Raw genomic sequence first — 15,823 nt, 5'->3', positions numbered from 1 at the left:
CAATTCTACCTCGGCTCTCCAAAAGAACAAGCTCTCAGACTCAAACTGAAATCAAAGGAAGGTTCTAGAAAAGGCAATGTTTTGCTTACAGATCACATCTTCAAGCAACTTGCTGTGAATCACTGAAGAAATATTCTTCTGGAACACAGAAAATGAGTGGAAAGTACTGTGACAAGGGAAGTATGCCTAGGTCCTGCACACGTCACAGTCTAAGACACTCTGACTTACCCTTCGCCACCTTTGTACTGAAGCCCGGAAAAGGCTGAGGTTTCAAATGCAAAATCACAGCTACACAGTGAGCCCATGCGCTATGTTGCCCACCCAGGATTTTTCCTCCATTTATATTTCTAAGTGTTCACAATTTCTCTGAAATGTCATCAGTAAAGCTAGAATGCTGAGAGAAGAGGTCAGAGAATTAAGAACAAGACAGTCATCTCTGAAATGTTTAATTTCTAAATGATCTAAACATTTCTCATTCTCAATGGTTATCAGAAACTGAGTCAAGTCTTAAAAGTACTAGTATGTAGCTATATGTTACATATATACTATTTGATAATAAGATTTGTTTTACCCTTTTTCCATCTGTTTTAAAACACAATAGTATCTTGACCCTTAGAAATATAAATAAATAAAAAAACAGGAAGACTCAATGTCCTCAGAATTCCTGGGACTAATGTTAAGGGAAAAAGACTTTACTACCCATAATGGAGGCCTTTAGCACCAATCTCATGGGCCAAAAATCTACCTAATACATTCATCTCTATTTACTTTATAATTCTGATAACCACTTACAAAATATAGGTACATGAAGTATGAGTTTGATCAACAAACATGCCAAACATTCACAGAACAAGTTTAAAGAGAAGAGGAGATCATCAGTCCTACTCAAAGTCACATTATATGCTGTATTCTGCTTTGGAGAAAGAAAATATAACCTGCTTATTGTAAATGTTAGGAAATGATTTCTCTCTGGATGAAATGGGATTTGTATAAATCTCAACTGTGCATTAGAGAACTGTGGCGAGGGAAAGTGTTTTCATTATGTGTTGGAAAGAGTCCGCACAACTTTATTGCTCATGTTGTTGCCTTTACAGGCATAGCTGCAGCTGAACAGTCGTTAGGAATTGTGTGGTGGTTTGTCTTCTCCAAGGGCATTACTCACCTTCAGGTCCCGATGGACTACGCCCATCTGATGGCAGTGTAGCACAGCCTCCAGGATCTGCTGAATGCAATGACTGCATGCAAACACCAGGGGGCGTGTGTTAGTTCCAAGCTTCCACTCACTGTCTGTATACCCTCAGAGAGACTGGGTTAAAGTGCAGAACTAGCAGACAACTGGGGTTGTGTTTAAACATCTTCAGTCACGTAAACGTACGCTCGAGTAGAGTGACTACTACCTCAGGACAATCAGGATCTTGCCAGATATGGGCCAAAATGTAGGTTCACTTGTTCTAGAAAAATCCATCGTAAAAACATTCAATTCAGGAGCTCTTTTCCTGGTTATAAATCCTCACAGGAAATGAACTGGAACACAAGTATAATTTTTATAGATTTTGTGTTTCTCCTTCACTCCACACAAAAAAAGCTGTTTCCCTCTTCTCTCCCATTTTTCTCGTATCATTTGAAAGCTGTCACATTAGCAGTCAAGGCTCCATTAAGGTTAAATTAGGATACGTAATGAATTTTTGATAAATCATTAACTTCGCATGCTTTAATTTAGCTGGCAATTATTATCTCTTGCCTGAGGGTTCATCAGACTCAAACGGAGCAATGAGGAACCAGTTGTTCTGCTACAGCAACCCATGGTCTCAGAACAGAAGTGGTGTTTAGCTCTACAGGCGGACATACATCACAGGCCAGGGTTATTTCCAGGCCAATGCTGGACATCTCAGGAAAGCCTGCCCCCAAACCGTCTCTGTGGTTTATTCCTCGGAACCTTAAGAGCTGTGTTTCCAGTGCTGTCCTTCCCTTTTTGCTATGATGTATATTTAGCCTGTAGATGAGCAAACTGAAAGAGGCATCATGCATTATTATATCATCATTTAGTCATTTTAAGGAAAAGTTGGGAAAGGCAAGGGAACAACTGTACAGCACCCACCCTCTGCCCTTTCCCCAGAAAAAAAAAAAACAAAAAAAACACTTCCTCTGATTCAGATGTACGGACTCCATATACTGACCTTCAGATCCCTGTGCACTATGCCATTTAGGTGACAATGATTTACACTTTCTAGAATCTGCTGTATACAATGACTGCAAAGATACAAGGGCAGAATGGAAGGGAGAACATTTTAAAGGCACAGAATCACATTGAATACAAAATAAAATGAAAATCTGAACGAAACACACAAACGAACAAAAAATATATTTTTCACATTTTTAGCTTTACACTGGAATTAAATAATGCTGGATAAAGCTAATTCTGGCAGTAACAAAAATGACATCCAACACAGAATTTGTGACATGTTCAGACAAAACAATTTGAGCTGTGTTTTCTTTCAATGCAACTCTATTAATCATTTGTTTATAGAAGTCAAAATTTCCATATTCAGGGAGAAGATTTTTATAAATAATTCTAGGAAATTTTTAAAATAATTCCCACAATGTTCTGGGAAAATTCTTTAGTGAAATAAAATTTATGAGTATTTCTTATACACATCTAAACTGTTTAAAATCTGAGGTCACAATTAAACATAGGTGTTGAAACAAGAGGGTAACACAAATGAAGTGGCAGGTGAGACAAGGGTTAAAAAAAAACGGAGGGAGACATTTACCATTTTGACTTACAAATGGTGCTGCTTATATAATACATAATAGGAAAACTAATGCACGTCTCCAGTAACAGAAGGAGAATTTAAAGTAAATACATGGTATTAAAAAAAAAAAAAAACGCTCTTCAGTATAGCCATACTTTGGGGAAGGAATAAAAACTTAAAAAGTAAAAATAAAATTTTCAATCCCCTGGAGCACTGGTGGTTGTTTGACACATTTCCATCACCTCAGTGAAAGGAAACTTCTATCCCTAGGTTAAAATGTACAATTTATGCTATGTCAAATAGACTGCTAATTAAATCAGAGGGAAGACATCATTGATGGGCATCGGTAAGGTCGCATGAGCTGTCATCTGACATACAGCAATGTACGACATATCACACTGATGAATTCTGTACAAGTTCACTGTGTGATTCAAACACAGGTGTATTATAGAACTACATTCACTCATTCAAGGATTAAGCAAACACTTTATCGAGGACATTTTCAATCACTTGATGTACAAAATACTACTACTCCAAAGTAAATTACTGAATTTAAAAAAGTAATCATCATCTATCTGATTTATTAAAATTAAGTGTCACAATGATCATGATTGTGATTTTTCTAGCTCTAAGTCGATTTAAGGTACCACTAAAAGAGCTTGAGATTGGTTGTTTTTGACTACACAGCTTCCTGGACTGTTGGTAATTATTTGCTAATCATATAGCTTTTCTTCCTTCTACAGTAATGTTCACATTATACTTCTTGTTAGGAATACTTTACTCTTTCAAGCCATTGGTATAAGTTTTTAGTCCTAATGAATAACAGAAAATAGAAAAGTAAACAATAATTAATATTAAATAAGCTTCACCATATATGACTAGTGAGAATGAATTCAATTCTTAACTTCTTGAGGGCTAGTACTAAACAGATTTTTACAAGTTACTTGCTCTTTATGCGTATGGTTGACAAGAGAATGTTTCTTCTCCTTAATTATGTGTGAGACCTACCCTAAACTGTATCCTACAGTAAATTTCAAAATTTAATATAAGCATGTATATGAAATGATCCAACACTTAGGGTCTACCCTGTTATCTTAGGGCTGAAAATAGTCTCTAGTTTCAACCAGTATTTTGAAACACAATAACAACCTGTTTAAAATAACTTTGAAAAGCAAAATAAAGGAAATTTCTCAACTTTGTTTTATTACCTTGATAAAAACATTATTCTCTTGGCAAGTGGGAAAATAGCTACTTCCAAGGCTATTCTGAAGTGCTTTTCAGAGGCCTAATGGGAGGATTTTGGCTTAAACTGAACAAGTGATGATTCACTCATCCTAAGTGACATGGAACTTTCTATTTGACTTTGGCAGTAGAAATTCCATTAAAAAAATTAAAGAGTGTAGTCAGGTACAGATAAGATTCATAAAATGTCATAAACAGTAACATTAAACCAAGAAGGTGAATGGGAAGTTCAGAAGAGCCTGGGTATGCATGTGCTACTTTGGAGGGATGGGGGCCTGCTACCAGCTGACTGATGTCCTGGGCCAGGCTACCAGGAAGGCAGCAGCCTTGGGAAGCTCTGAGAGCACGGACAGGACAGGCAGGCACAGACCACCCTAACTGGATACACATAACCTCTCATTTACATGGCTAGTAAGGAGCCAACCACTCAGGGCCAGATTTTTCAAAATGAGTACTAACTACAGAATATATATAAGAAATGCCAAGGAAATTAACACCATGCAGTCTAAGTAATGCCTCAGCAAGTAAATTAATGTTACTTCACTCCAAAAACATTGCCTTCGGGTAGCCTAGGAAGTCTCAAATGAGACAAAATGTTAGCCATTTTTAACTTCTGTAAAAATGTTGCCAATTAACAAGATTGGGAAATCTTGAACCCTCTGAAGTACCTGAGTAAATATTTTTTCAAGTGAGAGTTCCAAGGACTTTAATGAAATTTCCAAAGAGTTAAATAGTTCATAATGTTTTAAGGAGACCACTGGGGGTTTTGCCGTCTGTTTCTGTTTATGACCTCTGATTGGCCGTGGGCTATTCATGGAATTTTCTGTGATGAGGGAAATGCTTTATATTTGCTATGTCCAGTCAGTTGGCACTAGGCACTCGTGTAATTAAGCACTTGAAATGGGGCTAGTGCAACTGAGGAACTGAATTTTTTTATTTAAAGTAATTGAAACTGAAATTAAAAGTCATATGTATAAACAACAAAGCCCTATTGTATAGCATAAGGAACTATATTCAATTGCTGCTGTTACTCAATTGTTAAGTCGTGTCTGACTCTTTGCAACCCCACGAACTGCAGCACTCCAGGCTTCCTTGTCCTTCACGATCCCTAGAGTTTGCTCAAATTCATGTCTATTGAGTCAGTGATGCTATCTAACCATATTCAATATTTAAAAATTCATATTCATATTCAATATTCTAACTATATTCAATATCTTGTAATAAACCAAGGTAGAAAAGAATACAAAAAATCACTTTGCTGTATTGCAAAGTATTGCAGAAATCAATACAATACTGTAAATCAACTATACTTCAATAAAATGAATTTTTTAAAAAAGAGTCATATGTGACTAGAGGTTATCATGCTGGGAAGCCTAGCATCTACAGACCAGAGGGTTTCAATTTTTTTTTTATTCACATAACTTTGATAAAAAGTATATTTCTTTATCAGAAGTCATTCCAGTTAGGCTTAAAAAAATAAATATATTCTAACTATAGATACTAGTTAAAAGTAAAGTTTACATCAGATTCATAGTTGTTTTTTTTTTTTCCCCCAAAGAATCATCTTGAAAATCCTTAAGAGAGAGAGGACTTGTGAAAAGTCCAAGACGATATTATGAGATTCTCATAACCCTAAGTACCATGATATAGTTGTAGAGATATACTGAACAAGCATTATGTGAGTGCTGAGTCTTCTATCTTGTCCAGGACAAGTCACTTACCTGGCATCAGCTTCACTGTAATATTCTCTTGCCACTATGTCTTCAAACAGTTCACCTCCAGTAACTCTGTGAAGACAAACAAGATTACATTAAAAAAGAAGAAAAAACTAGGCATCAATAGATTTGCACCAATGTTCATACAGAATGTTGGTTTTCATATTATATAACATAAAGTATAATAAATTATTATAAAAACATAAAGTATATTAAAATATTATGACTCCATCAGTTCAGTTCAGTCGCTCAGTCATGTCTGACTCTTTGAAACCCCATAAACTGCAGCATGCCAGGCCTTCCTGTCCATCACTAACTCCCAGAATTTACTCAAACTCATGTCCATTGAGTTGGTGATGCTATCCAACCATCTCATCTGTTGTCCCCTTCTCCTCTCGCCTTCAATCTTTCCCAGCAGCAGGGTCTTTTCCAATGAGTCAGCTCTTCACATCAGGTGGCCAAAGTACTGGAGTTTCCACTTCAACATCAGTCCTTCCAATGAACACTCAGGACTGGTTTCCTTTAGGATGGACTAGTTGGATTTCCTTGCAGTCCAAGGGACTCTCAAGAGTCTTCTCCAACACCACAGCTCAAAAGTGTCAATTCTTCAGTGCTCAGCTTTCTTTATAGTCTGACTCTTACTCCATACATGACTACTGGAAAAACCATAGCCTTGACTAGATAGACCTCTGTTGGCAAAGTAATGTCTCTGCTTTTGAATATGCTGTCTATGCTGGTCATAACTTTCCTTCCAAGGAGTAAGCATCATTTTATTTCATGGCTGCAGTCAACATCTGCACTGATGTTGGAGCCCCAAAAAATAAAGTCTGCCACTGTTTCCACTGTTTCCCCATCTATTTCCCGTGAAGTGATGGGACCAGATGCCATGATCTTCGTTTTCTGAATGTTGAGCTTTAAGCCAACTTTTTCACTCTCCTCTTTCACTTTCATCAAGAGGCTCTTGAGTTCTTCACTTTCTGCCATAACGGTGGTGTCATCTGCATATCTTAGGTTATTGATATTTCTCCCGGCAATCTGGATTCCTTCTTGTGCTTCATCCAGCCGAGTGTTTCTCATGATGTACTCTGCATATAAGTTAAATAAGCAGGGTGACAAGATACAGCCTTGATGTACTCCTTTTCCTATTTGGAACCAGTCTGTTGTTCCATGTCCAGTTCTAACTGTTGCTTCCTGACCTGCATATAGGTTTCTTAGAGGCAGGTCAGGTGGTCTGGTATGCCCATTCTCTTTCAGAATTTTCCACAGTTTATTGTGATCCACACATAAAAGACTCCATAATGGCTGCTTTATATTCATCTAAACATTTTCCTATTTGCTTACACATCACTAGATCCTGGGCACACACTTTTCTGTACACCATAAAAATATCCAGGCACATCTCTCATAGAAAGTGGTTTCTATGAAATTCATCAATTTTCTAAATATTAACTAAGGTCTGACAAAGTGTGTGCAACCATTCAAGGGTATTTTCTGAACAGAAAGAGAAGATGATACATATCATGGATGTAGAGTGTGAATTTGCAGGCTGTATTTCTTTGGAGGAAATTGTTTTTTTAAACTGCAATGAACATGTCTTTGTGGTCTAGAGGTGGCCTTCCAAAATCCATGTCACTCGGGGGCTGAGTGCTCACTTTTCCGTGTAAAAACACCCTGATCTCCTTATAGGGTCCAAGTCTTCACCAATAAACTAAGACTCAGGCTTTGGCAATGTCCTGGGAGTCAGCAGTGATCCCTTTCCAACTCGGAAGGAGTCTATCTGTCTGCCCTTTTTAATAAAGTGAAGACTTTCCCACAGCTCAGCAACTGGATTTGGTTACTCCAGGAAGTTCATTCAAGTCATGGACTTCAAGGCTCTCTAGCAAAGGCGATGTAACTCTGTTTGGGATTCATTTGTTTTCCAGGTCTGACAGACATAATGATTTTGGGCCAGAATTCCTTAAGTGGTGATTCTCTGTCTTACGCTTTTTTTTTTTCTCCCTGCTTAAACAATGATTTAAAAATTTAAAGTCACAAAACTTTGTAGTAAAATTTAAAATATATGGAAACATACCAAGTCCTCTCCTATCTCTTGATCCCAATTCCACTCTCCGGAATAAACTAATTTTAACTTTATGTGTGTCCTTTCCATTTTTTATATGTCTTTTGACATTTATACTTCTCCCTCTTCAAACGCATACAAGGAACACTTATCTCACTAAAGTGCAATTGTGCAATCACAAAAATTAGGTTAATTGTGTTTTTCATTTTACATTAAATCATGGGCACTCTTTCATGTCAGAAGCAATTTCCCCCTATTAAACTAAGTAGTGCGTGTATGTGCGTGCATGACCATGTGCATCTTTGAGAGTATTTCTAAAAGATAAATTCTTATAAGTAAAATTACTGGGTCAAAGAGTGCCCACATTTAAACATTTGTTGGGAAGACAAACTATCCCAACTTTGTTGGGAAGGCACGTTATCTTCCCAAATTGCTGCACCTCCAATACTGTGAAAGTACTGACGGGCCCCCAATATAACTAATGATGGTTATGGTCAATTAAAAAAATGCCTACCTAATTGGGGAAAGGTTAGCTCATGTTAATAGGAATTTTATTATGAGTGAAATGAATCCTTTCCTTAGGTATTTGTCAGTCATTCTTCCTTTCTTATTATGATCTGACTTGATTTTAAGAGAAAATTTGTGTTTCGGCGTTCAATCTTAAAATAGCTAATGTTTGTCAAGTGCTTACCATGTGCCACACAGTGTGCTAAGCTTTAAATTCATTGAGAAATTCTCATAATTTATGATGGTTTTACTACTAGCCCAGTTTATTGATGAGAAAATGGAAGTACGGAGAAGTTAAGTAACTTGCCCAATTTTACACAGCCCTGAGTGGCACAGGCGGGCCATCCACGGCACAGCCCACACTCGGCATCACTACACAGTACAGCTTTTCCAGTCATCACACTGTCCATCTTTCCAGAGGTTTAGAAGGTATGAGTCATTTGGTCAAGCATAGGGTGAAGGTATAAGGCTTGCTGTATGCAAGTGTGAGATAAAATTACCCTAAAATTGGGTTTTTGTCACTGTTCTTTTTTTTTTTTTTTTGCTTAATAAATTCTGAAACATCAAATGAAAACATTTTCTGGAGATCACCAGTTATTATTCTCTTCTGTGTTTTCCTCTCCTAAATGTAAAGATGTGATACTAAAACTATAGATTTCAAAGTTTATGTAGCTTCCATTGCATTATGGATATTTGCAAGTTCTTTAATGCTGAAGTTACAACTTTTGATTCTATTATTTTTAGATATCAAATGGACACCTAAAATTGTTTAAAGCTTGATAGGTGCAATGTAGAAAACAGACTTGCGGACACAGTCGGGGAAGGAGAGGTGGTAGGAGTTGAGAAAGTAGCCCTGGCATATAACACTACCACATGTAGCACAGCTGGCGGGAAGCTGCTGCACAACACAGGGAGCCCAGCCTGGGGCTCTATGACCATCCAGAGGGGTGAGATGCGGGAACGTGGGAGGCTCGAGACAGAGGGGAGAGATATATATACATATATAGTTATGATCAGTTTCCATTGTTGTAGGGCAGAAACCAACACAACACTGTAAAGCAATTTTCCTCCAATTAAAAAATAAACAAACACAAGGAAAACAGAAAAAAAAAATTCCTGTAACAACAAAAAAGCGTCACATGAGCTTGTTATGAAAACTATGGCTACATATACATAAAACTGCATTTATTGGCATAGCTAAGCTTTTCTCCCAGTTATAATGTATGATAATTTGTGCCCTAGACAAATTATAATACAAAGTAATTAAATATTAGAGAGAAAGTACTTCCAACAAATCTATTGTCTCTGTAATGATGATAACAGTTTTGTGAGATTTCTTTCTTTGAATGTGACCAACATAGATATGATGCATACTCACATTTATCCCTGTTTCTGACCATAGGTACCAAGAAAATCTGTATATATTACATACAATCTTGGATTATTAAAGTGCTTAACAAATATTAATTAAAAAGCCTACTGTCATTAATCAAATTGCTGCTGCATATGTAGTAGCTCCTTAAATAGATTATCTGCTCCATGAGAACTGTTGGATCCTAAATTATTAATACTAGGATCAGGACTTACTGATCTTTGTTACTTTAGTACCTACCCTAGCAACTAAGACATAACATTTATTCAATTAATGAGTACTGAAATAATGATCAAATGAATTAACCAAGTCAGAAAACTATGCTACCCATCTACTATTACAGGTTTAGAATTTATATGAGCTTAAAAAGAAAAAATAAATCCCACTAAAATTTAGCTGCACATGATAATAGGTTTTATTTCTTGAGGGTTCATATCTAAAGAAGAATACTGAAAAATCAGGTGTAACTATTAAACATATAAATATAAGGGGTATAGAGTCCTATATTGAGTTGGAGATTAAGTAGTCAACTGTCTCAGAGCACTCTTTCTCATTTTCTAGCATTCATTTTTCTCATTATTTAAAAATATCCTTGTGCAGTGAAGCCATTTTATCATTTTGACTATATGTATGACAAACGTCTGAGAAGGCAAAAATGGAGTTCTAATAGAACACAATGCCTTAAAAAGAAACTACTATACTTTCTTCTATACTCACATTACTTGTTTAATGGAGCACAAAATTAAGCAGGAGTTATTACAGATTTCGGGAAATTTTTAGTGTGTCATGTTTCATAAAATTCACAAATTAAATCAGTCTGATAAATAAATTGTTAAATTAATTAGAGATTTTGTAAATAAATTGATGTTAGGGATCTGTATGACATGAGGTGTATCAATTATATATTTGAATCATTAACTATCATTTATGAACCTCCAGAACATTAGAGCTTACAGGAAAAAAAGATAATTCTGGAAGTATGAAAAGATGAGGCTCCACATATCTTAGAGATGAATATTTTTGTTGTTGCTTTTGTTATTTATTGAGATGCTGAATCATTCTGTTATCCAGCAAGAATGATTTGTGCTCCTAGTATATTTGTGAGTTATATCAGAAATGCTTAAAAGTAGTTTCATCTTAAATAAAACATTAAATTTCACAAGGATTATAACTTTGACTATGACACTGAGCAGCAGCTGGAGTCCAAGATGTCCAAGACTGGGCTTTGGGAGGGAAAATGGGGCCACACTGAGTCAGGAGCCAGCACTGATGTAGAGACGGGACTGGTGCCTGAGGTGGCAGGGCAAAACCTAGGGAGCTCAGGCCGTAGTCACACTGGGAAACAGGAGCCCAGAGCAGGGCCCAGCGGATGCATGGTGAGGAGGCAATGTCTCCAAGGTAGGGCCAGGAGTATCTCTAAGGAGAAAAAGGAGTAATTCTCTCTGGAACCCTTAAGTATAGTGCTGAAGAACAAACCCAACGAGCAGAGGCCACCAGACCTGAAACCCAAGGCTGTGAACAGAGCCAGCAGGAGTCATGTCAGCAAAGAATCACCAGGGTCAGATGTTTGCCTGTCTGTCCCAAAACATTACATGTGCTCCCTTGCATCTGGGTGGCGGGTGTGTGTCTAGTGATCTCAAGGGTAGAAGCTGTAACGCTGACGTGTTTATATGTGTTACCTGCAAGGTGCCTGGCACACTGCTTTCCACACTGTTAACAATAACAACAAACATCCACTGGGTGCCCACCAGATGCGAAGCCCAAGTACTGTTCTAAGTCTCTTCGGGTTCTAATCCAACAACCTCATGAGGCAGATACAAGTATTTCCATTTTACACATGAGGACACTGAAGCAGTGGAGGTTAAGGGCTTTTCCCAAGAAAGCACAACATGAGAGAAAAAGGTTTGCGAGTTCTCATTGTGTTGCCCTAATCGTTGCCCCTTAGACACAACCTGGAGGGCAGGAGAAAGATGTCTGGAGAGCCCAAAGGATCACGTGAAAAGACGGAATCACAGTGACATAAAGGCATTCCCACTTATATCTCTCTTAAATCCTTGATTAAAGTCAGACCAGATGCTGGTAAGGGCTGGTCAGAGTGCAGCTGATCAGGGTTTATTTACAGGAGCGTTACTGGCTTTTTTGGCCAGACAATCCTTCACCATGTGGAATGTCCCTTGAGTGGCAAGACTACTGGCACCAGGCCACACAGCAGGTGCCAGAGACACTACCTTGTCAGTGCGTCAACCCCACTGCTTCCACCAGTCACCCAAGGTTCCCCCGAGGCCCCCTTGACGAGAATCACTGAGCTAAGGGAACAAAGTCTATGGAATACAACTGAAAAGTTAGGCCTTCTTAACACATCTAACATATACAGTCAAACAAGCCAATCAATGGGCTTTCCTGGTGGCTCTGCTGGTAAAGAATCTGCCTGTAATGCAGGAGACCTGGGTTTGATCCCTGGTTGGGAAGATCCCCCAGAGAAGGGAATGGCTACCCACTCCAGTATTCTGGCCTGGAGAATTCCATGGACTATAGTCCATGGGGTCGCAAAGAGGCGGACACGACTGAGCGACTTCCACTGTCACTTTCACCTTTCATGCCAATCAATGGTTCAAGGGCCTTTTGGGCAGACATCTATGATGGAACATTGTATCTTCAGTACCTTACAGAAGTACTGCCTGGCAGACAGAAAGAGTGTCATGAATCTTTGAAGGTGAAGGTGAAGTCGCTCAGTCGTGTCCAACTCTTTGCAACCCCATGGACTGTAGCCTACCAGGCTCCTCCGTCCATGGGATTCTCCAGGCAAGAATACTGGAGTGGGTTGCCATTTCCTTCTCCAGGGGATCTCCCCGAACCCAGGGATCGATCCCAGGTCTCCTGCATTGGAGGCAGACGCTTTAACCTCTGAGCCACCAGGGAAGCCCCTTTGCTGGGTAAGTAAACTATTAAATAATCCAATGGATTAATGAAGACATATGCAGCTATCCACAACTTTACGGTTTAACCTGTACTTAAGGTAGGATCTGAGGGGAAGAGGCCCAAGTACCTTTCATGTTATTTATCTACCAATCTTTAGACAAATCCTGCTGACTTTATCTCTGAAACAGATCAAGACTTCTTTCCATCTCCACCACAAGGTCACCGGTCCAACCACCACAACGGCCTCCTAAGTCACACCATGACCTCTCTTGCCCCTCTGCCATCAATTACCCAGATAGCAGCTTTAAATGCACGTTGAGTTTTATCTCATGCCTACAGGATGCTCTTACGTACCTGCCCAGTGCTCCTTCAGGCAAACTCCGCACAGTACCTGCCTGTCTCCTGAGCCTCCCTGGCACCCCTCTCCATGCTGCCCCGACCACACTGGCCTTCCTCCAGTTCCGTAAATACACCAAGCTCCTTCTCACCCCTGAGCCTTTTCCTGTGCTAGTTTCTCTTCTAGAACTTTCCCTTACTCTCTATATTCATTGAGTAAATTCCTCGTATCCTTCAAAATTTGGCTTAAATTTCTTATCCCCAGGCCTCTACTCATCTAAGTTGTCTTACTGCCTTAGAACCCTGTTTTATTCTCCATAACACCTATCACTAATGCTTATCGTTACGTATTCGTTTGTGTTTGTCTTTGTTTAATGTTTGTCTCTCTACCTGTATGGTTGCTTTGGGAGGGTAAATTTGCTCCTGCTTTTCCACTATAAAATATAAAGTGCTGACTCACAGTGCCTGTGGCAAGCACATTAAATGCTTATTAAGTGAATGAGCCCAGAGTTTTATATTTCACAGACAGCCAGATATGTGGGATGATCACATATCAATGCCATTATGTTGATATTCCTGACATCATATCACTTACCATTATGTTTTATAAGAAAGCGGGGATCTCTCAGGCAGTTTTTCCCTAGAAATCACGTATTTCAGTTTTGGACTTATAGTATCTTTCCCGTAAGACAGAGTTTGTCTGTGAACTAATCATGTCTGATCACAAATGCAAGAAGTATTTGTTGAATTAATTATAAAGGCACATACTTAGATTAGAGATTGAGCAAGGTAACTAGCTATGTTTCTATTTCATTTTTTGAAGAACTGAACCCATATATGTCTTTATTTACTCTAACTGAGTAAACAGACCAGGACCATCTGTATGTTCAAATTCTATTTGACATTATGCCCCTCTCATATGCTCAGAAACGTTCAGAATTCTTGGTGGATAATGCGTTTTAAGACGAGCTGAGTGGTGCGGCCACGACCAAGCACCATCAGCTGTGTCAGACAGTCCTGACAGAGCGGCAATGGTGGGCATGGGGGTGGCTGACACAAGACACAGCTCTGGTTCACTGCTAATGCCACTATTAGTATCCTTTTTTTTTTTAAAAGCTAAGATCAATTTATTCTGTAAGTTATTTTCTAGCTGAATACCCAGTGTTTGATAAAACCTCTGAAGTAGTAGATTATTTGAGGTTGTCCAGAAATGTTTTTCTGAATGAATTCCAAATTGTATTATGGAAATCAAAAGAGGTGGAGAGTTGCTTTAATAGAAAGTCCAAAGAGTTTCTTATTGATTCTGATGGAGACAGATTTGCTGAGTCATACTAAGAATTAGAATCAAGATGATAAAACTGAGACAAGCCATTGGAAGTGTTTCATACAAACCCAAATCAGGCCAGGAGGAAAGGTGCCGTGCTGGAGGAGGCCCCGTGAGGGATATTAGAAGCAGGACTGTGTTCATGGACACTGGCCAGCCTGAAGAGTCATGCAGAGTGGAGAAGCGGAGTGGGGTGGCAGGATCCTAAACTCTTCAGAGGAGAGCTTCCTTTACTCCTGCTTTTCTGTCTAAGCTCTGGTGGCTGAATCTACCTTTTCAATATCATTCTCGATTTCTGTAATCTCCCTCAGTTATAAAACTCATGCCAGTTCTACTTAACAATCCCCTCCTCATTCCATCTTTCACAAATGCAGGTGAAAAATTTGGACCACAATCAAAAGTTCATATTCTTAAAGTTGCTTTTCCTCTTTGATGAACAAGAAAAAGCATGAATAAAAACAGCACTGCTAACCACAATTAAGGGCACATGGAATAAAGCAAAAGTAAAAATGAGATGGGTTATTTTTATTCAGTTACTATCCCAGACTTCTTCAAGAAAGCAAATCAGCCACTAAGCTTATTATATTAGTGTGTGTGTGTGGTTTAATAAGATGCCTTAATCTAAGACTAATTGCTCAGGCAATGTATTGCAAAGATGTATATATCAAAATGAATACTTACTGAAGGCAAGAAATAGACTGTAATTCTATGCATTAAAAAAAGTTTGATGCAAACTGAAATCACAATGTGAGATACCAACTCACAGCCACTAGTGTGGTTACCACAAAAAAAAAAAAAAAGAAAATAATAAGTGTTGGTGAGGATGTAGAAAAATTGAACACTTGTACACCATTGGTGGAAATCCAAAATGGTACAGCTGCTGTGGAGAACAGTAAGACAGTTACAAAAGCATTTAAATAGGATTATCATGCTGCTGCTAAGTCGCTTCAGTCGTGTCTGACTCTGGGCAACCCCGTAGATGGCAGACCACCAGGCTCCCTCGTCCTGGGGATTCTCCAGGCAAGAACACTGGAGCGGGTTGCCATTTCCTTCTCCAATGCATGCAAGTGAAAAGTGATAGGGAAGTCGCTTAGTCATGTCCAACCCTCAGTGACCCCATGGACTGCAGCCTTCCAGGCTCCTCCGTCCATGGGATTTTCCAGGCAGAGTACTGGAGTGGGGTGCCATTGCCTTCTCCTAACCATATGAGCCAGCAATTCTACCTTTCATTATGTACCCAAAAGAACTGGTTCTTGAAAAGCTATCTGCACTCCCATGTTCATAACTGTACTATTCACAATGGTTAAAACATGTTCATCGGCTGATAAGAGGATAAGCAAAATGTGGTAAATGCTGTCAATGAACCTAAAAAGGAAGTAAGTTCTGACATATGCTACAACATGGGTGGATCCTGAGGACATCATGCTAAGTGCAATAAGCCAGTCAAAAAAACCAGATACTGATAATTTCACTTACATGAGGTACTTAGAGTAGTCCAAATCAGAGAGACAGCAAGTAGAATGGTGATCGCCAGGGACAGAGGAGAGGGAAGAATGGGGAGTTATTGTATAGTGGATGTAGAGTTGCAGCCCTGAA

At 38.8% G+C, this 15,823-nt stretch overlaps 1 protein-coding gene across 29 annotated transcripts in view; it reads right to left on the bottom strand.

Annotated features, from left to right (window-relative positions):
• The window catches only part of CAMK2D (calcium/calmodulin dependent protein kinase II delta), a 320,633-nt gene that overhangs the window by 78,627 nt on the left and 226,183 nt on the right, over nucleotides 1-15,823 (bottom strand). For 17 of the 29 annotated variants that reach the window (XM_069593410.1, XM_069593426.1, XM_069593413.1 and 14 more), the window contains exons 5-6: nucleotides 5,717-5,782; nucleotides 2,178-2,250 (exon numbers count right to left, since the gene is read on the bottom strand). In XM_069593410.1, coding sequence (XP_069449511.1) covers nucleotides 2,178-2,250; nucleotides 5,717-5,782 — 139 coding nt within the window. Of the gene's footprint in view, nucleotides 1-1,162; nucleotides 2,251-5,716; nucleotides 5,783-15,823 lie in introns of those variants that run through there. The other 12 variants (XM_069593428.1, XM_069593429.1, XM_069593431.1 and 9 more) reach the window with 3 other exon arrangements.

The sequence above is a fragment of the Ovis canadensis genome, chromosome 6 (genome assembly GCF_042477335.2).
Source record: "Ovis canadensis isolate MfBH-ARS-UI-01 breed Bighorn chromosome 6, ARS-UI_OviCan_v2, whole genome shotgun sequence".
In the NCBI taxonomy this organism is placed as follows: domain Eukaryota; kingdom Metazoa; phylum Chordata; class Mammalia; order Artiodactyla; family Bovidae; genus Ovis; species Ovis canadensis.
Note: the sequence above shows the minus strand (reverse complement) of the source record. Positions and strands in the feature narration are given on the sequence as shown.